This window comes from Malus sylvestris, chromosome 6 (genome assembly GCF_916048215.2).
Source record: "Malus sylvestris chromosome 6, drMalSylv7.2, whole genome shotgun sequence".
Lineage (NCBI taxonomy): Eukaryota > Viridiplantae > Streptophyta > Magnoliopsida > Rosales > Rosaceae > Malus > Malus sylvestris.
This window is the reverse complement of record NC_062265.1, coordinates 14,518,590-14,545,361: the sequence shown is the minus strand read 5'-3', so window position 1 is coordinate 14,545,361 and position 26,772 is coordinate 14,518,590. Positions and strand designations below refer to the sequence as shown.

Here is a 26,772-nt window from a genome sequence, read left to right as displayed (position 1 = left end):
TTCTCCCTCGTCGCCGCCGTCTCTCTCCTTTCTCTCTGCACCGAGGGTCCGAGACCCACATACACACATGCACACCCATCATCATCATCAGCAACCTCGTCTTTCTCCCTCTCATTCTCGTCTCTGCAACTTGGCGAACGCAGGAACTCCGGCGAGTTTCTTGAATGTCTCCGGTTAGGTAAGCTTCGGGTTTGCCTCTTTCTGTTCTAGATTGAACCTTATATGTGAAATTTAAGTTCAAAATCGTGTTTTTGCAAGGTTTTTTGGACGAAATCGGCTCAGGAATAGGCACACCCATCTCCGGCGAGGCCGTGGGTGTCGACAAACTTTCCGAACACCTCCGATCGTTTCACAGCAAACGAAATATATAAAAACGTTCATCTCGTCTTCTATTTCATTTTCATACCTAGATCGGAGTCTAGGGTCCTGTTTTACAGTCGGCCGGAGCTGTAGAAGCTCCGGCGTTCTTCTCTGAGTAGCCCAGTTCCGATATTATCGATAATTTCGAAAATATCGCGAGATTATCGATATATTATCACGAAAACCATTTGGATAGTTAAAAAAATATCGGTTCCCGTAAAAACCGATAATATCGGCGATTTTGTACCATGCCGGGGACTAATGATCAAATTAGAACAATAATAAAAGTACAAAAAAATTGATGGACTGGTTTGTAAATAAATATAAATTTATATAGAGAGAGAGCGTCGTGGAGGCAGCGTGTTGAGAACAAGGCGTGCTTTCCGCTGCGAAATAAAAAGTGAGAGAGAGAGAGAGAATTCACGGCGATTTGGCCGAAGAAGCAAGAGTCTGAAGGCATCTGGCATTTGAATTTGTTTCATACGGCGGAGAAGTTTGTGGTTACTCGCTTACTGTTTCATCGATACATTCGTCGCTAAAACACGCACAGAATCTCTGAGATTTTTCTTTCCCTTTAAAGGACAACAAGAGTTGCTTCCCTCTGTCTCGACGAAATCAGAGCGATGGAGTGGACTGCTTGCCTCGGCGAATATGAGAAGCTTGTCTTCCGGATGAACACTCCCAGGTACTTACATCATTTCTTCAAACATTGGGTTTTTCTGGGTTTTATTCTATGTTTCCGGTCCATCGCCACTGTGATCTCCAATTTTCTCGAGAAAATTTTCACCACTCATTCAACATTTTGGGTCTTTTGGTTTCTGGGTTTGGATGTTTTTATCCTTTTTTTTTTTGGGTATTATGGATTTTCTGGCTTTCAAAAATTTTCATTACAGCTGTGATCTCGAATTTTCTCGAGAGAATTTTCAACGATCCAAATCTCTTCTCGATTTTTCCCATCTGACCCATTTTTCACTCCACATTTATTTTCTCTCCTAAATTCCATGGTTTTATTTTAATATTTTTTTATTTTCTCTCCTAAATTCCATGGTTTTATTTTAATATTTTTTTTGAATTTTCTGGGTTTTTCTTACAATTTCTCGTACATACTTGATGCTTCCTCACTTTGAAATTTAAAAACTCGGGGAAATAAAAATAGAAAACAATTAAATGAAAAAGGTATGGCGGTGGTGCTTCTCTGACTTGACCATTTTTCACGCTTTCGGTTTGTAGGGTCGTGATCGACAATGCCGTCTGCTCCACTGCGACTTTAGTCAAGGTTTGCTTCTCCGAAAAACCATAATTTTGTAATTTCTTCCTTCCAAAAACCCCAAAAGAAGGTTTGAATTCTTCCACAAAGTTTGACTAATGGGGTTTTTTTTGTTTTTGGGTCCGCAGGTTGACAGTGCGAGAAGGCATGGAATTCTTCTGGAGGCTGTTCAGGTCCTCACGGATCTTAACCTCTCCATTAAAAAAGCTTACATTTCTTCTGATGGTCGCTGGTTCATGGATGGTACGAATATCTTCAATTTTTTCCTTTTCGTTTTTTGGTATTTATTTTTGAATTATTTTTCTTAATATGGTTTCTGTTTTTACTGCAGTTTTTCATGTAACTGATCAGAACGGGAATAAATTAACAGACGAGAGCGTTATTAACTATATTGAGCAGGTTAATAAATCATTCATTTAATTCTAGTTTAATCCCCTTTTTTTACCAGTGAGATTCATTTTCAATTGAAACTGAAATTGTTTAATTTCTTGTGTTTGGCAGTCACTTGGGACAATTCATTTTGGTTCATCCAACTGTAGTAACGGTCTTACGGCCCTTGAGCTCACCGGGACAGACCGAGTAGGCCTTCTTTCCGAGGTGTTTGCGGTGCTAGCTGACCTGCAATGCAATGTGGTTGAGTCCAAGGTGTGGACGCACAATGGCCGAATTGCTTCATTGATTTATGTTAAGGATTGTGATTCTGGTTGCCCGATTGAGGACTCACAGAAAATTGATAGGATTGAAGCGCGGTTAAGGAATGTCCTTAAAGGGGACAATGATATTCGAAGTGCGAAAACCTCTGTTTCAATGGCAGTTACACACACTGAAAGAAGACTGCATCAAATGATGTTTGTAGATCGCGATTATGACAGAAAGCCCGTTTTACAGCATTGCACCAATTCTCCGGTCATATCGGTGCAGAATTGGGCTGAAAGGGGTTATTCCATAGTGAATATTCAGTGCAAAGATAGGGCAAAGCTTTTGTTCGATGTTGTTTGCACGTTGACAGACATGGACTACGTGGTTTTTCATGCCACTATTAATACATCAGGGGACAGAGGATACATGGTATGCACTTATTTTCCTAATAATCTGGTTTATTGCATGTGTGTTATTATTATATTGAAGCATGAGATTGCTTGTGTTTTGTGGTTGAATTATGTTTCAGGAATTTTACATTAGGCACACTGATGGAACCCCAATTAGCTCTGAACCCGAACAACAGCGTGTAATCCAATGCTTACAAGCCGCAGTTCAAAGAAGAGCATCTGAGGTATTGCTCATTTTTCAGTTCCTCTTCAATCAAATTGTTTATCATGTCATTTTGTTATTGTTCCATGATGTTGCAAATGCATTAGTTAAATTGGGTTTTGTTGTATTTCAGGGTGTGAGGCTAGAACTATGCACCGAGGATAGACAAGGTCTTCTAGCTTATGTTACAAGGACATTCCGCGAGAACGGTCTAAACGTGACAAGGGCTGAGATATCCACGACAACGGACAAGGCGCTAAACGTATTCTACGTGACGGATGCAATGGGAAACCTTGCAGATGCGAAAACCATAGAATCAGTGAGACAGAAAATCGGGTTGAGTAACTTGAAAGTGAAGGAACTTCCATTGATTTACCATCAAAAGAGGGAAAGGGAGGAGCAGCAAGGAGTTGGTGGGGCAGTTTTGTTATCACTTGGGAGCCTAGTGAGAAGGAATCTGTACAATTTGGGGCTCATCAGATCTCATTCTTGAGGAGGAAGTTTCCAATTTGGTGGGTAGAAGTTTTTATCATGTTACTCTTTGCTTCAGGCTTGAGGAGGAAGTTTCCAATTTGGTGGGTAGAAGTTTTTATCATGTTACTCTTTGCTTAGGGTTTGGGCATTGTACACAGAGAGAGAGAGAGAGAGAGAGAGAGAGAGAGAGAGGAGTTTGGCGACAGTAGTTGGACATTGTAGGTGGGCTTGGTTTTTTTGTAGTCGGCAGAATTGAAAGGCCGGAGGGGTGGGGCCCACCATTTTAAAATGCATTTGTTTGAATTTTGGAGAGGGAAAAACAAATGACAAAGTAAAAAGAAAAGGCAGTGATAGTGAATTCGTGTTGTGGAAGTGATGTTTTAGAGGAGACAGGGACTTAGAGAGATTAGGTAAAAAAGAAAATTAGAGTTTGGGGAATATACAGCAAAACAAGGCACCAAACATTTGTACAGAAGACTGTTTGTTAAGTATTTAGCTTTTTAATGGTTGACTTGATTTTTTGAATGAAACATTACTTTATCTTTAGTGTTTAATATTAGTGTAGGCTAGGAGGCCTTTTTGTTTTCACATTGTTTGGAATGGTGGAAGAATCTAATCCCCCTTTTGATTAGTATGATGAAATGAGCACATGAAGCCCCGTCTAAACAGGACTAACCATAATAGCCTTTTTAACCGTGTTTGAAATTTCCTTGATATTTCCGTGAAAGTATCTTAAAAATCTGAAAAAGATATGAAAATAGGAGCTGGAGTTTAACCTCATATCGAAGAAACTCTTAAGTTTAGGTTAAAATCGACATATTTTTTTTTATATTTCTGACTTATCAATTCAATATCGAAGAAACTTTAATATTTGTTCAAACTAGTGTTAGACATTTCCAAAAGTTTCATTTCTAATTTTTATATTTTTCATCAAAAACAACCGATATCAATATTAGATATATCTGTCGATATTTTTACAAATTTGTACATCAATATTTCTATGAATACCGATAGTTTAACATTGTTGATAATATCCAACTTTCAAATAATTGCTATGTACAAATGTGCGGCTGATAGCTATTTAGACAAGTCAATCAAGGTAATGTGGTTTTCTTTGTCCCTTAAATCTAAACTCACTTATTAAAATTGGACTAATTTAGAGTGTACGTCGTATCATAAAAGTTCATATTCCATGTGTTATTTTATCAACTGATCAAAATTGGTATAAAAATGCCACTAATTTTGGCCACATATAAATAGTTGCATGGCAAAAATTTTATGAAGGGTGAAGAACAATTCAAACACAACAGACACTTATAGTCATCGTATTGTTAATGGACAAGATGGATATATAGTCATCGTATTGTTAATGGACCCGGTTTGTCTGCCCTCCCACTTCTCATAGGACCCATACACTCTCATCTCTTCTTATTTTGTGCGATCACGGTTAAGCCACGTCAACATTTTATATTGATTTTTTTTATAGAAATAATAAGAAAAAAATAATAGTAATATAAAATATTAACGTAGTTTAACCGTGACCGCATAAATAAGAGAGGATGAGAATGTATGTAAAGTGGGAGAGCAAAGAAGTCAGGTCCATTGTTAATATCTTTAGCGTGTCTTCACTCTTTTCACACGCGCAAAAATAAAAAACGTGATTAGTCTTTTTATTTGATAATTTCAAATTAATTAAATTAGTAATTCCAAGGAGCTTTGGTTCCAATGGACCAATAGGTATTAAACAAAAAATAAGCTAATTATTATTAGAGATAATATTTATCAACTAGTTGAGAGACAAATTGGATATGAAGGTAGTCAAGAAAGAAAAAGAGAAGAAATTAAAACGATTAAATAATTAATTAATTAAGTGCTAATCGTGGTTTATGTCTCCAAGGCAAACACCACGACTCCCGACAATTAATCGAACAATCTGCTAGTACCAGCTTTGTCTCCATCTTGCCTCTCTTGGGAAGTTCTAAATTACTTCTTTAAACGTATGGATAATACTCGGGTCCTCACCGGGGGGGGGGAGGACCCAATATACTGAAATTACCTTTGGTCCAATCAAATAAAGCCATGTGTCATTTAAAGCTCCTAAACCTATAACCAAACAACAATTCTAAGATTGCTTCTGTAACCAAATAACCAGTCTCTGTCCTCTGTCCTCCTCAGGCCATGCCGCAGATCCCATTGCATCAAATCCAAGGAAGAAAATATCGGTAATATCGGAAATATCGGTAGTCCGAAAACACGGAAATATTGATGGAAATATCGGGATAATATCGATATCGATAAAAATTACATGGAAACCACGGAAATTGTAAGAAAAACTTGGAAATTTTTATTGAAACTTTGCAGGATGTTTATTTAGTCAATTATCTATTAGTTTATCACAAAAAATTAGAATGAAATGCATTGCATGATGAATTTAACTGATTTAAGTTGATTATATAGCGAGCTGTCAAATATTGTGAGTGTAGAAAATATGTAGTAATTAATGAAAGAAGTTTAAACACACCATAATCATTTATATATAATGAATTAGTACAATATTTTACACTTTATACATTGCATGGTAAGATACATGAGTGACTAAGTACCACATAGAGTTCCTATGAGGTTCAAAATTTTCACTATCTTCATCATCTCTATGTGTAGAGTAAGTGTATTGTGAAGAGTAGTCAGCAACCATGACAATGACTTTCAAGAACCGAAACCCAAAAGTCAATAGGAAACCGAATACTTCGGTATTTTTCGGGATTTCGGGATTACCAAACAAATGGGATTTGGAAACCAATCCCATATCGAAAATTTCGGTATTTTTCGGGATGGTTTTGGTTTGGGACTTTTTCGGTTTGGTTTGGGATTTTTGAGAATTTTTTCCAACCATACATGTAAGTGACCAAATAAAAAATAGAAAAATTAAAAACCACATGCCATTGACTAAGTAATTAATTGACACAATTTAAAATATAATACCACAAAAAATTTGGAATATGTGCAAATTTGTTTCTTGCAAAAAGAATTCAAAACAAAACCATATATATAAATAGTTTAGCATGTTTTCACAAAAACGTAAGTGGTATAGTGGTCAAGGTGCTGAAGGAGTTAGATGGGAGGAGTTCGAATCCCTTTATGTGCATGTTTGAGACTTTTCAGAAATTTTCAAATATTTTTAGGTTCATCTCGCGATATTATCTATAATATCGCGATACTATCGATATTTTCGCGATATTATAGTGATAATTAAAGAAATACTCGCGAAATATCGTTATATGAAAAAAACGACGCCGATATTATCGATATTTTCATCTATGATCAAATCCAACCCAAATTTGTTAGGAATGGTTTTTATTTTTTTGCACCTCTTGTATTTTGAGGGTTTTATTTTAAATAAGAAAGGAGTTTGTTTTGTAAGTGAGTGAGTTAGCTAGTTGTTGAGTTGGCATTTCCCATTGGGATGCTTTAAATGGAGCAATAGCCTCAGTGCTCTCACAACGGTTATTAGGAGAATATACTAAAAACATACCACACGAGTTTTCTGCTCGTCTTCTTCCTTCCTCCAATCCCTTTCTCTATCTCCATTGCTGCAATTGCTTGGTTGATACAGGTTTCTATCATTGGTATCATCCAATTTTCGATCCTGGTTTCCTTCTTTGCATGCCCCGCCCGAATCCAAACACTCGCCTCTCTCTGATGGATGGTCGGATTGCAGCTTTGGAATCTTCGATCGCCGCTCTCTCCGATTCTCTAGGGACAAAATTGGCCTTTTTTCAAACAATTTTGTTGCGAACAAGCGTGTGCTAGAGGCGTCAGAGATGTTCCCTCTGAATCTGACCCTGTTCCGCCAATGATTCTTACCGATCTTCTCGATACCGGTGACATCAACCCCAATCGCACTCATCATCGTAAGCTCCTTGAAGGTGGCGGTTCCAATTTACGTCACCAGTGGCAACCTCGAATTGAGTTTCCCATATTCATTCTTGGCGAAGATCCACTGGCTTGGATTTACAAATCTGAGTAATTCTTTGTGTACTACTCCACCGCTAAGCACCAAAAGGTTGTCACCGTCTCATTCCATTTGGACAAGCAGGCACTCCAGTGGTTCCGTTGGCACGATTGTCTCCAAAGTATTCCTCGCTGGGAGGACTTCACCCGTGCCTTTTGTCGCAAATTTAGCCTCTCTGAGTTTGAAGGTAGTGCAAATGCACTCTTCAAACTGAGATAATAAGGTACCCTCCGTGCCTATATTACTGAGTTTCTAAGATTAGCTAATAGAACTCAAGATTTAGGACCTATTCTTCTTAAGAGTTGTTTTCTGGGAGGATTAAAGCGTGAACTTAAGTATGATGTTAAACTGTTATGCCCTTCTACTGTGCATAAAGTTATCTTTATTGCCTTGCAAATTGACCCGAAATTGGCTGATCTCAAACCTGGGTACCCTAAGTCTCTTCCCCAGGTGCGTGCACCAACCACCAACACTACTCTAAATGTTACCCCTGCTAGAACACCCAATTTTCCTATGAAGCGTCTCTCTCCCGAAGAGATTCAACGCAAACGTGACCATGGAGATTGTTGGTTTTGCGATGAGAAGTGGAGTAGGGGGCATAAGTGTTCTAACAAGTAGCTTTTAATGCTTGATTTGACTCCTTGTGAGTATGTCATTGATGCTCAGTCATTGAAAGAACCTCCTCAACCTTCCCTAGAATTTCAACAGATGGAACTTAATGAATGTGCTTTTTATGGCACTTTCGCTAAGAACAATATGCAAACAATGAAGGTCACTAGGATAGTGAATGGACAAACCATGAAAATCCTTCGGAATTATGGCAATACATATAACTTTGTGGACTCCAAATTGCTCAAACGATTTTCTTGGCACACTCAACCTACCAAACCCTTTAAAGTTATGATTGCAGGTGATGGAAGGGTTAATAGCTCAGGTTGTTGCATGGGGGCTGCTCTATCTGTCAGGGGTTACAATTATTTTATGGACCTATACTCTCTGCCATTGTGTGGGTGTGATATTGTTCTAGGGGTCCATTGGTTGTCATCCATTAGCCCAGTTTTGTGGGATTTCCAACTGTTAATTATGGAATTCTCCAAGAATGGATTCAAGTACAAGCTCCATCACTGTGATACTCATGCTTCCAACAATAATCTTTGCCCTTTAAATTAAACTATATTAGTTTAACATGTGAAATGTCCATAAAGTATCATCATATGATTGGTTTTAAGGCACATTTTCAACAATTTCCCACTTGTACTAGAGCCAATCAACTTGGTCATCAATGATGATACCTCTTCTGTAGTCATTTCAAAAAAGGAAAACTAATGAAAAGGGCTTGAAAATTTTGAGTTTTAATGATAAGGACAAAATAAAGGGTAAAGTGAATAGTACCAGGATTGACTTTTTAGTGTAAAAATGTGGTTTTTCGTTAAAGTGAACAGTACCAGGTGCTTTTCGTTAAAGTTCCCTTTCAAAAATGGCTGAGTAGTAGGCCTAGACAATGGATATCTATATTTTATCCATAGAAGCAACCTTGAGAATAACGACGTCACCATTATACATGATTCTTAATCATGTGGTTTAGCCTCTCATTTGAGTTCGGATCTTGATGAGACCTTGATTCCCTATCTTGAGCTATCGCCCCATTAATGTCATAGTGTCGGTACACTGGAGACACTTTCTGGTTGGAACCAAAAAGAGAGTTCATAAATGAACTTTCCCATCCAAACAACATTGTTGCAAGGTTATGGCAATATATTTTGCATTCACAATGGAACACACTAAAGTCATTACTTTTAATGTTTCCATCCAAATATCTCTTTAGTCATAATAAAAAGATATCTGATTATCTCTTCATTCATAGTGAAGAAACATCCAATGATGGATTAGATTCATAATCTAATACATTTACGCTTCCATTACGTTACTCTAATTCTTCCTCGTTTTTTGAGGAATCTATCCTTTAGTATTTCTTAAATACTTAAGGACTCACTTGACAGTTGCCATGATCCTGGGCTTGCACTGATATCGTCTTGTACCGATCTTGGTACAACTTATATCAACGTTTTTCATACAATATGAAATGCATAAATCACCTTTCTGCGTATACATAAAGGATTATATTTACGCATTATTTCTTTGGGAGTCAAAGGGTACGTTCCCTTTGAGAAGAGCTACCTCCTAGTCTCACTAGAGTTGTTCTTCTGATTGAAGTTTATCATCATATGAGAAACTTCCTAGCATCTTTTGTCTATCATTAGGGCTTCATATAATCCAATTATATCCTGAAATCCATCATTATAGATTTCCATCCCATGTTTATAGACTATGTCTCTCATATACATTATATCGTTATAGAATGTTTAAAGTCATAATTTTAACAAAGAAGTATTCTTTTCATTTCCAAAATTAATATATCATATATGTGTATATATATATTCAAATTTAGGAACATGATTAACTCCCACTAATCTTTTGTAAACCTAGTAAACAAAAGATTCATTTACATCTTTATGAGAAATCAAACGATTTGATCTTTCTCTCATAAGATGCTTATGGCTCCCACTAGCTTGCTAAGATTCATGATGGATGGATCTCTACAACTTACATGCCTTGTGATTCATAGTCTTAATAATGGTTTCGAAAACCCATATAATGTCTAAACATTGAATCACCATTTAGTTGTAGCTAGCAATCTTTGAATTAATTGAAACCAAGACTACGTCAAAGATGGTTTCTTCCAAGTCAACCAATCTCTTTGATTGCAGTCACCTTAAGCTGCCAATTAGCTATTAAAGGTTTCACTATTTCGGGTCAAATGGTACTTTACCATTTCCTTGAGTATATGTCATATGTACACTCAATGTAGTCATAAGGATTTTCATTCTTATTTCTTTCGAATTAAGAGGTGTAATGCAATGACATAGTCATAAAGTTCAAACCATTCAACTAAGACAATTTATAAATCCTTCTCGACTACCTTGGAGCTTGTGGTGTAGGAACTAGGGTGTTATATTTGTTGATTATCTTGTCTCTCAAAGAACCCATTCTTTGAGTTCTATCTCTCGTTCATTTGCGTTAGGCAAATCATATTGTAGGATTACAATGAACTACCCAACAAAACAACATTTGTTAGTTGGTTTATAGAAGTGATATCCAAAGGTTAATTTAAGGATATCCACAAGATAATTCTTAAACAAATATTGCTTATTAGCACACAACCCCAAATCTTAACACGATTAAGACTTATCTTTCTTTCCAACTACATCCTATGGAGTCATGAAAATTTTGGAAGATCTTCTAATTGACAATCATATTGTCCTAGAAGTATATATCCTATGTATGGGTAATTGATAACATTCAACAAACTAAATCTTATTCAAGTTCGTTCTTCTCCGAATGGAGAAATCCATTATCTTATGATGCTTCTTTCCTTAATATCTTTCAAGGAAACTGTTCTAAAGTGTTACCTTTCCTTGAATCAAATCTAACGAGGTAAATACTTTAGACGTCTTACTCATCAACTTACATTCTTGAATTCTTTGAAACCTTTTGCAAAGTATTCGGACTTGTGTTTATTCAAAATAAACGATAGTCCAACTGAGAGCGATCTTCGGTGAATGTCATACAACATGAGTAGTATTATGTTGTGGACAAGTGCCACTAACATCTAAGTGAATTAACCTCAACAACTTTGTAATTATACAGATGTCTTCGAAAGATAAGAAAAATAAATTAAATGTTTTCAGCATGTTGATGGGCATCTTCTGGTCCAACAGAAAGTGGAGACGGGGAACCTTGGTGGGTATCTTCTTATCTTTAATCATGTTATCCCGTGGAATAGTGGAGCATCTTCTTTTGGACTTTTCCTTTTTTGCTTTCTTTTGCTTTTACTTTCTCTTTTCTGCTTTTGTTTTTTTTCCTGTAGCTTTACTGGTGGTCTCCCTTTTCTTTTTCTTTTTCTTTTGCATTGTCCCCCATGTGTTCCCCCATGATTCTCCCTCCCGTTCAAATTATTCTCCTTGCTGGCCTCCACATGCATGTTTACCTCCCTCACGTGCAGCTCCCCACCTTCGGTCCTCTTGCACGTGACCACCGTACCGCACTGCATATACTCTTGCTTTGTCACTTGCATGATGTTGTAATGACGAAGAACCGCTTCTTTTTTATACCACTTCTTGGTGTGAGTCTTAAAAGAGCCTATCCATAGGATTTTCTCCAAGAGAGGAGCTCCAACTTCTTTGAAATCCAAGACACGATCAGGGAAAGCCCGAAGAGATAGCAGTACGCAAGCCTAGCCAATTTGTTGGAAATCCCAGAGGCTACAGAGCCGCATAGGCCGCAGGTGGAAGCGGTGCAGCAAGACAAGTAGCATGACATCTCTTTCTGTACCGGCGTTGTTGATTACTCCGGGAAACTGGCAATCATAGGGAAGGAAGGAAGGAAGGAAGGAAGGAAGGAAGGAAAGCATTGAAATGTTGGTGTGGGAGGAGTGACTGGTAGCTGAGAGCTTTGGTTCTCATTGATGTTGTTGTCCTTCTTGTTCTCGTTAATGCTGTTATCCTTCTTACTGATGCTACTGTCCTTCCCGTTAATGCTGTTGTCGATCCCGTTGATGTTGCCGTTGGTGGTGGTTGGGGTAGCGACAGAGGTAGGGGCAGGGACAGGGGCGGGGGCGGTAGCGGGTAGCTAAGGCGGTGGTGGTTGTGGCGGTTGTGTTGGTATTTGTGTTTGCGTCAGTGTTGGCGGTGGTGTTGACGATGCTGTTCTTCTTGAGGCCTTTGAAAGCTTTTCGAGTATAGACATTACTCTCCGTGAACCTCTGTTTCTTTCTGGCTTCATCACCTTCTCCTACTGTAGGCCCCGAAGCCATCACCTTGACAGTACAGATCTGATGGATGGCTGAGATCAGTTGTAGGTCAATGCCCAATTGGTTGTGTTGTCTGTCTTTATGATTTGCTTGTGGAATTGGAGGCTATTGGTCAGCGGATTTAAGAGAGATACACCTGAGTTCTTTTTCATTTGAATTTTAATGAATATAAGTTATATAACATTTGTTCATCTCATATGTCACGCTCTCTCGAGATACATTCAAGATTAATACCCAACAAAAACAAGTAGTGGTACAATAATATATAGAAACAGTCGGAACTCATACATAATATACATTAGCTATTTAACATAAATAAAATTATAATAAATCTTAGAGTAGGATGGCACATCATCAATACTTGACCTCCAACCCTTTCATACTAGACATTGAAAATATTTAACAAACAATTTAAAATGTTTTATGCCTAATTTTAGATTACTAGTTGATTATAAGATTGATAGCTAGATATGTGACAATATAATTTAGGGTAAATTACACTTTACCACCTCAAGTTTGAGGTCTATTACAATCTCATACAACATCTTCAAAACATTTCACTTTCATACCTCAAGTACTATTTTACTTCAATATAATACATCCATTACATTTTCCATCCGTTATTCTGTTAAGAGATGATGTAGCTACCACATTTATGCCACGTGGCTGCCACATTTGTGCCACGTGGCTAAAAAATATTTTTTATGCATTTAAAAATAATTAATTAAAGAAAAGTAAAAAAAAAAAGAAAAGAAATCACTAAAACCCATCCCTTCCCCTTCCCCACAACCCCCCCCATAACCCCTATCCTCCACTCTCTTCACCTCCCCCAACCGATCCCTTCCCCTTTTCCCCGCAACCCAAAACCCCCTATCCAACCCTACCCCTACCTCCCCCGCAACCCCTCCCCCAGCCCACCACAACCTACGCCTACCTCCCTCGCAACCCCCCCAGCCTACCCCCACCTCCCCCGCAACCCCCCCAGCCCACCCAGCCTAACCCCACCTCCCCCGCAACCCCCCACCCTACCTAGATTACCCAGATTACCTAGATTTGTTCCAAAACAGATTACCCAGCTTTCCCATCAATTTTCCCTCATTTTCTTGGCAACCAAATAGTAAATAACTTCAAAAATTCAATGGATTCCAACCCCAATTTTCCAGAATCCGAACCCAAGAACAAAAATGCAAAAAATTCAAATTTTGCAAAAGATTAAAACTAAAAAATTTGGACCCAATGCCAAATGTAACATCCCACATCGCCCATGGGAGTGGATCCTGTAAGCTTTATATGTATATTCCCATCTCTACCTTGCATGAGGCCTTTTGGGAGCTCACTGGCTTCGGGTTCTGTCGGAACTCCAAATTTAAGTGAGTTCGCACGAGAGCAATCCCAGGACGGGTGACCCATTGGGAAGTTCTCGTGTGAGTTCTCAGAAACAAAACTGTGAGGGCGTGGTCGGGGCCCAAAGCGGACAATATCGTGCTACGGCGGAGTCAAGCCCGGGAAGTGGTAGAGCCCGGGTCAGGATATGACAGTTTGGTATCAGAGCCAATCCTTGGCCAAAAGTGTGCAGACAAGGATGCCGGGCCCCTAAAGGGGGTGGATTGTAACATCCCACATCGCCCAAGGGAGTGGATCCTGTAACCCTTATATGTATATTCCCATCCTTTCCTAGCACAAGGCTTTTTGGGAGCTCACTGGCTTGGGGTTCCGTCGGAACTTCGAAGTTAAGCGAGTTTACGCAAGAGCAATCCCAGGATGGGTGACCCCCTAAGAAGTTGCTCATGAGTTCCTAGAAATAAAACCGTGAGGGCATGGTCGGGGCCCAAAAAGAACAATATCATGCTAAAACGGAGTCGGGCCCGGGAAGTGGTGAAGCCCGGGTCGGGAAATGACAGGGAAGTTTTCATATGAGTTCTTAGAAACAAAACCGTAAGGGCGTGGTCGGGGCCCAAAGTAGACAATATCGTGCTATAGCGGAGTTGAGCTCGGGATGTGGTGGGGGCTCGGGCTGGGATGTGACAATTTGGTATCAGAGCCAATCCTTGGCCGGATGTGTGCCGACGAGGATGTCGAGCCCTTCAGGGGGGTGGATTGTAACATCCCATATCGCCTAGGAGAGTGGATCCTGTAAGCCTTATATGTATATTCGCATCTCTACATAGCAAGATGCCTTTTGAGAGCTTACTGGCTTCAGGTTTCGTTGGAACTCCAAAGTTAAGCGAGTTCGCGCAAGAGCAATCCCATGATGGGTGATCCATTGGGAAGTTCTTGTGTGAGTTCCCAGAAACAAAACCGTGAGGGCTTGGTCGGGGCCCAAAGCGGACAATATAGTGTTACGGCGGAGTCAAGCCCGGGATGTGGTGGGGGCTCGGGCTGTGATGTGACACCAAACAACTCCTAGTTAATTACCCCACCCTCCTTCTCTCCACCTTCTCCTTTACATCGAACTCCGTCTTCTCCTCCACAACAGCGGGGCCTTGCCGGCTCTTGATGCAACAACCACAGTGATGGTTGGAGCAAGGGTAGCTGTTGGAAATGTGCCCTAAAACCAATCATATGATGATACTTTATGGACATTTCACATGTTAAACTAATCTAGTTTAATATCAAGGGCATAGATTATTGTTTTAAGCCGTCTCATATAAATGTTATATGCTTAAACGATAAGTCCAAGGAATATGTGATTGGGAGAATACGATCTAAAGAAGTTAGATTCATGAGACCATTCTTTCGTAGACACATCCTAAACGTTCCTGATCATAGGATTGCCAATTGGGCATTGACAGTCCGTTAAGATCAGCACGTGCTGTGTCTTCTCTCAGGGAGAGTGACTAGTCTCGAGTCATTGGTGTGTGTGACATCAAGACAAGTACGTAGGTGCTCAATAGAGAATGAGTTCACTGAACACGATCAACGAAGAGTTCTCATATTCATGTCACATGAGAACTCATGGTTGGGATAATGCAAAGTAGTCCTTTGACCTGAGGCATCACAGCTGTCTTGTGGTTAAGTCCTTGATCTTTGATTATGTCAAAGTCACCCCATCCGCGGGTGTCCACGACATCGTTGGGGTTAAGCTACTTAGCCATGAAGGCAAGTGAATGCGCAACAAGGGATCTCTAACCTTCAAACCGTTTGAGGGAGAATACTCTATGATATGATTAAGAATCTTTGGCCAAAGTATGAATGAGATTTAGGAATCATATAAGCACACGAATCACATTCAAGGTAATCATATAAGCACATGAATCACATTGGATAGTAGACATGAATAAACTATCAAACCAAACAATGTGGTCAAGAGTATTGTATTAGAGAAAAACCGTATTGCATTTGTAATCCTAAACTGAATAGGTTTTCCACCTCTTCTGATTAGCTTGGGTAACCATGATATGCTGCTAGGTGTCACTCATGGTTTGTGGAAGCCCTGAACGTGTGTAATCACTAAAGGGAGAATTGAAAGTAAGTTTCAATTCACAATCGATTTGAAAGAGTTCTAATCGCCCACTGCCTCGCTAAAAGGAACCTAATGGATCGTACACCGTGTAAGGTGGAGATTGAAGAAACAATGGAGATGAGTAAGAATAATTAAAAGGTTTAATTATTTATAGCAAGGATTAATTAATATGTTAATTAATCAAACAAATAAGTTCGTTAAAGACCTCGGGATAGTTTTGGACCTTAAGGCCCAATGGGCTTCGAACGTCAAGCCCATTGACTTAAGTTGTATGACAATTTAATGAATACAGATTCACAAAGGCCCAAAAGCCCAAATCCCTAATGTGGCCGGCCATATGTGTTGAATTAGGGTTTTTTGGTTCTTTAGGTCATTTATAGAAGTGACTATATAAAGAACTTTATAGCCTAAAATTCATAAGGGGGTTCTTTTGGAGAAAATTGGTGAGAACTTGTCTCTCCTTTTCTCTCTAGGAGGCCGGCCCCCTTGGAGGGTGGATCTAGCAATCCCACTACTCCAAGGTCACTCATTCCTTCTCCAATCTCTCCTTGGTGTGGAGACTTAGAGGTTCTCAATTTTGGGAACTTGGAGAAACCTTTTCCTCCATCCAAATCCATAGATTTTAGATGCAAGGAATGAAGGCCCTCTCCTTGGGTGATTAGCCTTTGCTTATGCAAAGAGGAATCTACAAAGGTATAAATCTCAACTCACTTTGTTTTGAGTTGATTCTTGGTTCACCAATCTATTAGGCTTTGAATTTCATGGGTAATGTTTTGCTTTTGAATGCATGCAAGCATGATTCCGCCTTTTAATTGTTAAATGCATGCTATAGATGTTATTCAAATGAACATGTTTTCACAAAATTATCCTTCAAGTGGTATCAGAGCCTAGGTCTAGTAGTTGGTGAATCCTTTTGGGTTTTGTAGTTCATAGTTTTGATTTAAAAGTTGTAATATGTTACAATCTTTATTCTTGTTTCTTTGAATGTAAATTTTGTTAGAAAATTTGCCATCTCAAATGTTGTAGATGTAGTTGTAAACACGAAATTTTCCTGAAACGAAAGAGACAAGAACAACGTGCACAAAATAATATTTGTATTTGATGATTTTGGGTTACAATCTCTCTTAAATTTGATCCTCTGATTCAATCTCCGTAAGGTGTTGATTTGTGGATGTGCGATTGATCCAAAGGGCCGTTGGGCTTGATCTAAGGATGAGCGTTCTTCAAGGGCCATGGACTTGATCTTGAAGGTGGATTTAAGCGGATCTTCAAAGGGGCTTTTGGGCTTGATCTTTGAAGAACAGTGATGAACGGATCTTCAGGGGCTTTTGGGCTTTGATCTTGAAGAACGGTTGGACGCGTGGATTTGTTGATGTTGTTGATCCAAGGGGCCGTCGGGGCTTGATCTTAGAAGAACGATGAACGAAGAACGAAGAACACTTTCTTCAAGGGCTGTCGGGGCTTGATCTCGAATTTGGTGGAAGTTCTTCACGGGGCCGTCGGGGCTTGATCTTGAAGGTGGATGATTGTTGATCCAAGGGGTCGTCGGGGCTTAATCTTGGAAGAATGATGAACAAAGAACAAAGAACGAAGAACACTTTCTTCAAGGGCCATCGGGGCTTGATCTTGAAGGTGGATGATTGTTGATCGAAAAGGGCTTTCTTGATCTTTCGGGAATTGCTTGAGAGCTTCGGAGTTTCAGAGCTTCAGAGCTTTAAGGTGTAATATGAATTCCTCCCTTGATTCTTTGATGGAGGAGCCTATTTATAGGCTTTGGGAACGAATCACCACCATCCATTTGTTTTGGTGGATGTTGTAGGTGAATTTTGGTGGATGTTGTAGGTGAAACTTGGTGGATGTTTGTAGGTGAAACTTGGTGGATGTTGTAGGTGAAACTTGGTGGATGTTGTAGGTGAACTTGGTGGATGTTGTAGGTGAACTTAGTGGATGTTGTAGGTGAACTTGGTGGATGTTGTAGGTGACCTTAGTGTATGATGTAGGTGAAGTGAATGAAGGTTGTAATTTTAATACAATGGTCAACATTTATTTCACCAAAATTTCAATGTTTACAAATGTAATCTTAATGCAATGGCTAACATTTATGCCACCGAAATTTCAATGTCTACAAATGCCCCCACTTCAAGGCGCGTTGTATACATGTGCTTGTTACATGTAGGAGATGCGTTTTGAAGTCCCTTAATGTAGTTGTCAATCCAAGGGCCATCGAGGCTTGATCTTGAATTGGGCTGGAGATTTCTTCAAGGGCCGTTGAGGCTTGTTCTTGGACTTTGTTTGAAATTCCTTCAAGGGCCGTCGAGGCTTGATCTTGAAGGTTGAAATTGGACCACAAGGAGTTTTATGTGGTAGATGATCTTTGGCTTTGGTAGTGGATGAATTGGCACGTATTTGTTTTTGCGCTTTGTTGACTTTCCACAGCTTTGATCTTGAACTGGGTTGGAGGATTTTTTTGGATTCCTCCAATTGTTGATTTTCCACAGCTTATTCTTGAACTGGATTTGATTCAAATATGGTGGACGCTTGATCTTGAATCGGACTTGTGATTTCCTCAAGGGCCGTCGATGCTTGATCTTGAATTTGGCCGGAAACTTCTTCAAGGGCCGTTGATGCTTGATTCTTGAAGGTTGACTCGAACACATGGCAAGCAGGCACGAGGTGAAGGTGACGACTTGTTGCTTTGTTCAATCTTTCTAATTCACACTTGAGCAGTTTGGTCAACGATATGATCTTCAAGATTGATGGGCTCTTCTTCCAGTTGGTGACTTGATCTTTAAGGACTTGATTCAAGGGTGGTGAAACGGCACATGCAGCCCACAACGCCTAGCAAGTCGACCCAAGAATTTGAGGGTCAAAACGAGTCCTCCACCCAGAGTGATTGCAAACCTGATGATATGAGATACTTTTGATTTTGAAGAAGTAGCGGATGAATCGACACGTGCTTTGTTGTGCTTGTCTCCACATGCTTCAATGTATCATTTTCCCTTGTCTTATCTATTCTTCTGGTAGAATGTAGTATCTTTTCGAGTTCTTCAGCTCAGACTCCTTCTGCTGAGCTGACTGTGCAGGCTGCATTCTTCTCTGCTTGTTTCTTCAGGCAGATGTGGCAGCTTCTTGAGTTCCTCAGCTCGGACTCCTTCTGCTGAGCTGACTGTGAAGACTGCATTCTTCTCTGCTTGTTTCTTCTGTACGTTGTCTCCACATGCTGCAAGGTATCATTTTCACTTGCCTTATCTGTTCTCCAGGCAAATGTGGCATCCGAGTTTGAGTGGAGGTTCCGGCATATTGTTTTCTTTATCCTTGTCTTTGTAGGTAAGAACAAGGAAAAAGGAAAGGACAGGGAGAACACATGATATGAGATACTCTTGCTTTCTACCCTGGTGATATGAGATACTTTTGCTTTGGTGTCATTTGTTTGTAGAGGTACCCCAAGGAATAAGAAACACTGAGTGACTCGAGAGGCTTTGTTGGGAAGGCATTCTCGGAGATGAAGAAAGGTTATGTATGTCTGCCTTGCTATGGAGGGTGAAGGTGGACAGTTATAGGAAATTCTTTAGTACCTGTAGAGGTACTATTCTTTTACTCGTGTCGGCAACCAATGCGTGTTTGATCAGTATAGCTTCACGTGCTTTCTTCTTTATCAGAAATCTTCGACAAATTTTCCGTAATTTTCGTCAAGCTGAGTGTGCATGTGACATGTGTTGACGAGGCTGAAAAAGACTGGCGCCTCTTCGATATCTGGGATCGGCGCTTCGACAAATTGCCCGTGATTTCCGCAAAGTTGAGTTTGCGCGTGACGGGTGCTAACGAGGCTGAAAAAGACTGGCGCCTCTTCGATATCTGGGATTGGTGCTTTAACAAATTGCCCGTGATTTCCGCAAAGCTGAGTTTGCGCGTGACGGGTGCTAACGCGTTTGAAATCCCGTTGAGTGTTGATCTTTATAGAGGCACGCAGTTCGTTTCAAAGCACACTTGAATTTTCGCTTGTAGAAACTCCCTTCTTGCACTTCTAAGGTCTTGATTTGTCCGACCTCTTCTTTCTTCAACACCTTTGAAAATGTCTGGACGCTCCGACTGTCGTTTTGATTTGAACCTTGGTGAAGAGGTAGTCCCGTCTTCTCCAGATAACATATGGCGCCCATCCTTCATATCCCCTACTGGTCCTCTTACTGTTGGGGATTCGGTGGTGAAGAATGATATGACTGCTACGGTGGTGGCCCGAAACCTTGTCACTCCCAGAGATAACAGACTACTTTCCAAACGGTCTGATGAGTTGGCTGTTAAGGATTCTCTGGCTCTCAGTGTGCAGTGTGCAGGTTCTGTGTCTAATATGGCCCAACGCCTATTTGCTCGAACCCGTCAAGTTGAATCATTGGCGGCTGAAGTGACGAGTCTCAAACAGGAGATTAGAGGGCTCAAGCAGGAGAATAAACAATTGCATAAGCTCGCACATAGCTATGCGACAAACATGAAGAGGAAGATTGACCAGATGCAGGAATCTGATGGTCAGATTTTACTTAATCATCAGAGGTTTGTGGGTTTGTTCCAGCAGCATTTGCCTTCGTCTTCTAGGGCTGTACCGCGTAATGAAGCTCCAAATGATCAACCTTTGGCTCATCTTCTTCCTGGAGTTCCGCCGAGTGGTGTGGCTTCAAACAGTCAACCTCCGGCGCCTCTCATTTCTGGAGCTCTGTCGAGTGGTGAGGCGGCACCTGATCGTCCTTGAAGATCCCTTATTGTAAATTTGATTTGATATTTTTTTTTTTAAGTATGTATAATGCAAATTTATGTAAAATTTCTACAAAAATAAATAAAAAATGGACTTTATTTCTCTCAATGCATTTGTTTTGTTTTGTTTTTTTGTTTTGTTTTTTTTTTTTTGTAAATACATAATAACATATGTATTTATTTATTTATTCTTTTGTAATAAAATTGACTTTCTTTAATAAAACTTATATATATATATATATATTTTTAATTTTGATATGACTGAACTCGAAATTGAATGTTCGAGCCGCCTACGTACCCTTCCAAAGAAGAGATCAAGCCATAACGTAGTTCAAATGAGTGATGAATTTAACAGTAATTTTGATGATGATTTTGCCGTACACAGTTTATGCTCTTGCGGGCCAGGAGCTTTGGTTCATGCAGTTTAGGCTCGTGCGAACAAAGAGCATGAGTTGTCGCCTTTCAGGGGTAGTAGCGCTTCAAGAATCTGCCATTGATAGGGCCGATCTTCAAGCCGTCTTCCGCCATGATTAAGTAGGCGCCATTGGTGTAGACTTCTTGTATTACGTATGGTCCATCCCATTTTGACGTGAACTTGCTCTTTGTCTTGTGAGTTGTGATGATAGGCCTACGCAATGAAAGGACGAGATCTCCCATTTGAAAAGAACGAGGGAAAACTTTCTTGTTGAAGGCCTTGGAGAGTCGTGCTTGATAACACTCCAAGTGTTTCTGGGCTTCGAGTCTTTTCTCGTCCAGGGCTTCCAGCTCTTGAAGGCGCAACTTTGCATTATCTTCGTCAGTCAAGCCTTCTTGTAGAGCTATCCTTAGCGAGGGGATTTGACTTTCGAGCGGTAGAACAACTTCCACGCCAGATACGAAAGAATAAGGTGTAGCTTGGGTAGGCGTTCTATATGTCGTCCTGTATGCCCAAAGTGCTTCGCCTATTCTTTCATGCCAGTCTTTCTTTGTTCTGCCGATTACCTTCTTCAGGAGGTTGCACAATGTCTTGTTAAATGCTTCTGCAAGACCGTTGGCCGGAGCCTGATACATGGAGGATTTGTGCTGCTTGAACTTGTATTTCTCGCAGAGCTCGTCCACGAGTCGGTTGGAGAACTGTTTTCCGTTGTCAGTGACAATGTAGCGAGGCACGCCATATCGGTGGATGATATATTCCTTGATGAAACGGACGACAGTTTCCTTCTTGACTTCCTTCAGGGGTATGGCTTCAGCCCACTTGGAGAAGTAATCTGTTGCAGCCAGGATGTAAGCTTCTCCAGCAGATGACTTTGGCGCAATTGGTCCTACTACGTCTAATCCCCATGCATCGAATGGCCATGAAGTAGCTGTAGGGTGTAATGGTTCAGGCGGTTGATGTATGAAGTTGGCGTGAAATTGGCAGGCTTGGCACCTTTTGGCGTGTTCTAGGCAGTCCTTTACCATGCTTGGCCAGTAGTAACCCATTCTTTTGAGCTGGAAATGAAGCTTCGGTCCGGACTGATGCACTCCACATATTCCTGAGTGTGCTTCTTCCATGGCTTGATTGGCTTCTTCCTCGCCTAAGCATCTCAGAAGTACTCATTCAAAAGATCGCCGGTAGAGTGTCCCTTTGTAATAGAGGAAGCGATGCGCTCGTCGACGTACTTCAGAACGGTGTTTTGGATCATCTGGGAGTATTCCATGCTCCAAGTAGTTGATCAGCGGCTGTCTCCATTCTTCAACGTTGACCGGAAGTATGGAAATAACATTTGTATCACTTAGTACCATTTCAGTGACAGGCGGGATTACCCATCTTTGGCAGATTGGCATGTTTGTGGCTTCGTCTTCTCCTAACGTTATGCTCGAGGCTAGGTTGGCAAGAGCGTCTGCCATTTGATTCTCTTTTCTCGGCACGTGTTCTAGTGTTACGGCCTCGATCTTTTGCAGCAATTGTGTTGCCAGCCGGAAGTATGGGACGAGATCATCTTTCCTCACCTTATATTCAGTCAGGAGTTGATTGATTATGAGCTTGGAGTCGCCATATATCTCAAGGGCTGTAATTTCCATGTTGATCGCCATTTGGAGCCCGATGATCAGTGCTTGGTACTCAGCGATGTTGTTGGAGCATAATTCGCTTAGTTGGAATGAATAAGGTAGTATTTGCCTTTGTGGCGACATGAATACTACTCCTGCCCCCGCTCCGGCTGCTCGTGCAGATCCATCGAAGAACATCGTCCATGTCGGGAATATGTCGATGTAGAACACCTCATCGTCAGGCAAGTTGTCTGAGATTTTCCAATCGGCTGGGATTGGATGGTCAGCAAGGAAGTCTGCTAGTGCTTGTCCCTTGATGGCTTTAGCTGGGACATAGATGATCTTGTATTGATTGAGAAGCAATGCCCATTTAGCTAGTCGTCCTGTCAAAACTGGCTTGGACATGACGTATTTGACCGGGTCAGCTTTAGCAACCAAGTGGATGGTGTAAGCATGCATGTAATGTCTGAGCTTCTGGATGGCAAATATCAAGGCAAGGCACATTTTTTCTATTGGGGAGTAGTTCAACTCAGCGCCGGTGAGCGTTCGACTGAGGTAGTAGAGCGCTCATTCTTTCTGGGATTCATTTTCCTGTGCCAAGAGTGCTCTGACTGAACTTTCCTGAGCAGCGATGTACAATATGAGCGGTTTCCCTGGTACAGGTGCCCCCAGGACAGGTGGACTTGATAAATACTTCTTTATGCTTTCAAAAGCATTGTTGTATGCTTTGTCCCATACGAACGGAACATCTTTCTTCATGAGTCGACTGAACGGTTGACAACGCCCTGCAAGGTTGGAGATGAAGCGTCTGATGAAGGCTAGCCGTCCTTGTAGACTTTTCAACTCGTGCAGGTTTCTTGGCACGAGCATGCTTTGAATGGCCTTGATCTTTGATTGGTCCACTTCAATGCCACGATGCTTGACAATGAAGCCAAGGAACTTTCCAGATGTGACGCCAAATGCACATTTTAATGGGTTCATCTTGAGGTTGTATTTTCGCAACCTTTCGAACACTACTCGCAAATCCTTCAAGTGATCTAATCTTTTCTTTGTCTTGACCACCACATCGTCTACATAGCATTCTACGTTCTTGTGTAGCATGTCATTGAAGATCTTTTACATTGCGCGTTGATATGTAGCTCCAGCATTCTTCAGACCAAAGGGCATCACCTTGTAGCAGTAGATACCTTTTGGAGTGCGGAATGCTGTTAGTTCCTCATCTTCAAGAGCCATACGAATTTGATTGTATCCAGAAGAGCCGTCCATGAATGATAGTGCCTCATGGCCAGTGGTTGCGTCCACCATGATTTCAATGATTGGCAAGGGGAAGTCATCCTTTGGGCAAGCATCATTGAGGTCTCGGAAGTCTACGTAAACACGTATTTGTCCAAATTTCTTAAGGACTATGACGATATTGGAGATCCACTTGGGGTATTGCACCTCTCGAATGAAGCCTGCTTCGATCAACTTGTCAATCTCAACCTTGATTTGCGGGATGAGCTCGGATCGATAGCGTCTTTGAGTTTGCTTTATTGGTCGCGTTCCAGGCTTGACTGCAAGATGATGCACAGCAATGATGAGGTCGAGGCCGGGCATTTCCTTATAGGTCCAAGCGAAGACGTCCTTGTACTCTAATAGCAGCTGGTAATACTTCTCTATCTCGTCTGCACTTAGTAATGCACTCACGAAGATAGGCTTTGGTTCCTCACTTGTGCCTAAGTTGAGTTCCTTGAGATCGTCAACTGTGGCTTGGCCCCCACCTTCGAGTTGTGACGGCGCTGTAATGACATCTTCCTCAAGGATTTCATCTTCTTCACCTTCTTGGATTGTGATGTGGAAGACGTCTTGGGCCTCTTCTTCGGTGTTGACCCCTTGAGTTTGTTGGCATGAAGATTGTCCAGTGTGGATGATGGTGCGCCTTTTTACTTTCAGTGATCCAACTGTGTTAACCTCCAAAATTGTTTAGCGCTTCATTCTTGAAGGAATGGAACTTCGAACGTCATCCTTTTCTGCCAGACGATCGATCTTTTCTACTTCTGGTGTTGTCTTTCTCCTTTTGGAAGGCTCTTTGGCTTCTCCAAGTCTTTCCATAACTGACTGTCGTGGAAGAAAGCTAGTCGTATCGCTTTGCTTCTTAGGTTTCGATAACCTTTTGAAAACAGAGCTTCGAGATACTGATGTGTTAAGCCTTTTGAAGACGGAAGTTCTGTTTTGACCGCCAATGAGTTTAGGTGCCGAAACTCTGGTCCTTAAACGATTCATTCTATCGAATACTGACGCTTGAGAGGCAGTTCGAGGCTCCTCTTTATCTTGTATAATGCTCACGCTGATGTGTTGAGCGCTAGCATTTTTTACCTTGCTGGAGATCTTCACCGGTGCATTTGATGTGAAGCCAAGTCCAACTTTGTTGTTGTTGACCCCGTAACCATGCTCCTCCAACTTCTTCTGAGTTTTAGTAAGATCACGTTCGTTGTCTTTGATGGTGTTCAAATCCTTCTTTCCCAAATTTGCAGAAGAGGTGAAGTTGTACCCAGCTTTCGACATGAGTTTGTAGGCGTTTGGATCAAAACCTTCTTCGGTCCTTTTGGTTGGGAGAAAGCTTGGTTCTACCCCCTTTGGCAGGCCTTTTATGAAGCCTTGTGGTGGCCTTGCAACCTTAATGTCGCTTAGCTGTGTCAGAGGTAAAACTGCATTTGTTTTGAGCAACTTTACATTATCCATGTGCCGTTGTGTATTGGCTTTGCTTGCTACAGTTTCAAACGGGGATTGACCATTCTTTCTTCTCGACGTTGGGATGTATCGGAAAACGGGTATGTTTGGTCCATTTGAAGGCGTCCTATTCCCTCTGGTTGTTGCAGGTTTAGCAAGCTCATCGTCGTTTTTGTTTGAAGATGGCATAACTTCTTCTTCTTGTTTCTTGGGCACGGCTTGCCACTCCTGTTTTTTAGGTGTTGCTTTGCCTATGGATTTGATCTCTTTTGGAAGAGTTTCGGGCACCATGTCTTCATCCATGTAGAACTTGGCGTCTGCGAAATGTGATTCGGCTTCGGTGAATGGCTTGGTGTCGCCATAGATCACCTTTACTCCTTCTCGGTAAAATTTTAAGCATTGGTGAAGGGTGGACGGTACTACTCTATTCGCATGGATCCAAGGCCTTCCTAAGAGCAAACTGTAGGAAGTTCTTGCATCAATCACGTGGAATATTGTGCTTGACTTGAGTTCACCAATGGTCATCTCTACTTGGATCATGCCCATCGCTCATTGTCCTCCTTGATTAAAACCTTCGATTAGTAGACGGCTTAGGGATAGTTCATCCACCTTGATGCCGATTGTGGTCATTGTTGACTTTGGCATGATATTTATGGCTGATCCGCCATCCACAAGCATGCGGCTGACTTTGTGCTCCCTTACGTAACCAGAGATGAAGAGAGGTCGGTTGTGAGGCTTGGATCCTAGCAGCAAGTCTTCGTCGGTGAAGTGGATTGCGTCCTCGGCGGCACAGCATGTGGCACATTCATGTGGTTGAAGCTTCAAGCTTTCGTTCTTGCTTTCTTGCACTTCATGGTCGTCGGAACTTGCCAAGACCGCTGCCAGTGCTTTTCGCATCTTTTTTGGCAACCGGAGCGCTCCCTTGATGCTAAAGTGTGTTGGCAGACCTTCTTCAGTTGTAGGAGTCTTTTCCCCCTCAGTGGTGACAGCTTCGCCTTTTGAGGGTTCTTCCATTTCTACTTCGACCATGTGACATGCAGTGATAGTGCACTGTTGGAAGAAGTCCTCCGGGAAGTATTCGTGCAAGGAGACAGGTGATAGGAGCATATTTATGCGACTTAGTTGGCTTGTTCTTGTGCATTTATGTCGTGTTTCCTTAGTTATTTTAATGTTTAAAGTCATTTTCGTGTGTTTACAGATTTTATGGACAAAGTAGGCAAGAAGATGCATTTTGGAGCATTTTGGAGCAAAATGGAGCTTGGAATGCATGTCACATATTTGGGCCAAAGTGGATGGACGAATTTGAGAACTAAAGAGGCCAAGAATGTGAAGAATTATGGTCCAAAAGATGAAGAACTCAGCCCAAAAATTTGTCACCCCAACTTGCCTTCATTGCCATGCAAAACAACATAGAATTCCCTTTGGATTCCCATGCCATGCTTGATCACTCTTGTCCCCTACATAATTTCTGATTTCATGCTTCAATTCATTTAATTATTACACTTAATTGCTTGATACCTCTTGTTCCCTTCACCCACAAAATTTTATACAACTTTCACAACCATAACATGCACCAATTGATGCTCCATCATTCACATTTGGAATCCCATGCC

General features: G+C 41.0%; 1 protein-coding gene and 1 long non-coding RNA gene across 3 annotated transcripts; both read left to right on the top strand.

The window, feature by feature from the left end:
- Window positions 1-625: 625 nt before the first annotated feature.
- On the top strand, window positions 626-3,906 carry LOC126626436 (ACT domain-containing protein ACR8-like). Of its 2 annotated transcripts, XR_007624688.1 has the most exons (8): window positions 627-1,045; window positions 1,591-1,636; window positions 1,756-1,870; window positions 1,959-2,026; window positions 2,129-2,695; window positions 2,796-2,900; window positions 3,012-3,441; window positions 3,519-3,906. XR_007624688.1 is itself a non-coding variant. In XM_050295762.1 (7 exons), the coding sequence occupies exons 1-7, from the start codon at window positions 984-986 to the stop codon at window positions 3,369-3,371; spliced, it is 1,323 nt and encodes a 440-aa protein (XP_050151719.1). In that variant the 5' UTR covers window positions 626-983; the 3' UTR covers window positions 3,372-3,906. The 2 variants fall into 2 exon arrangements, 1 of the variants encoding a protein (XP_050151719.1); XM_050295762.1 differs by having other exon boundaries at window positions 626-1,045; window positions 3,012-3,906.
- A 2,813-nt stretch (window positions 3,907-6,719) lies between these two features.
- Window positions 6,720-26,666, top strand: LOC126626438 (uncharacterized). Its single transcript, XR_007624690.1, has 2 exons — window positions 6,720-7,587; window positions 26,358-26,666. It is a non-coding gene; the product is annotated as an uncharacterized LOC126626438 (long non-coding RNA).
- Window positions 26,667-26,772: the final 106 nt, after the last annotated feature.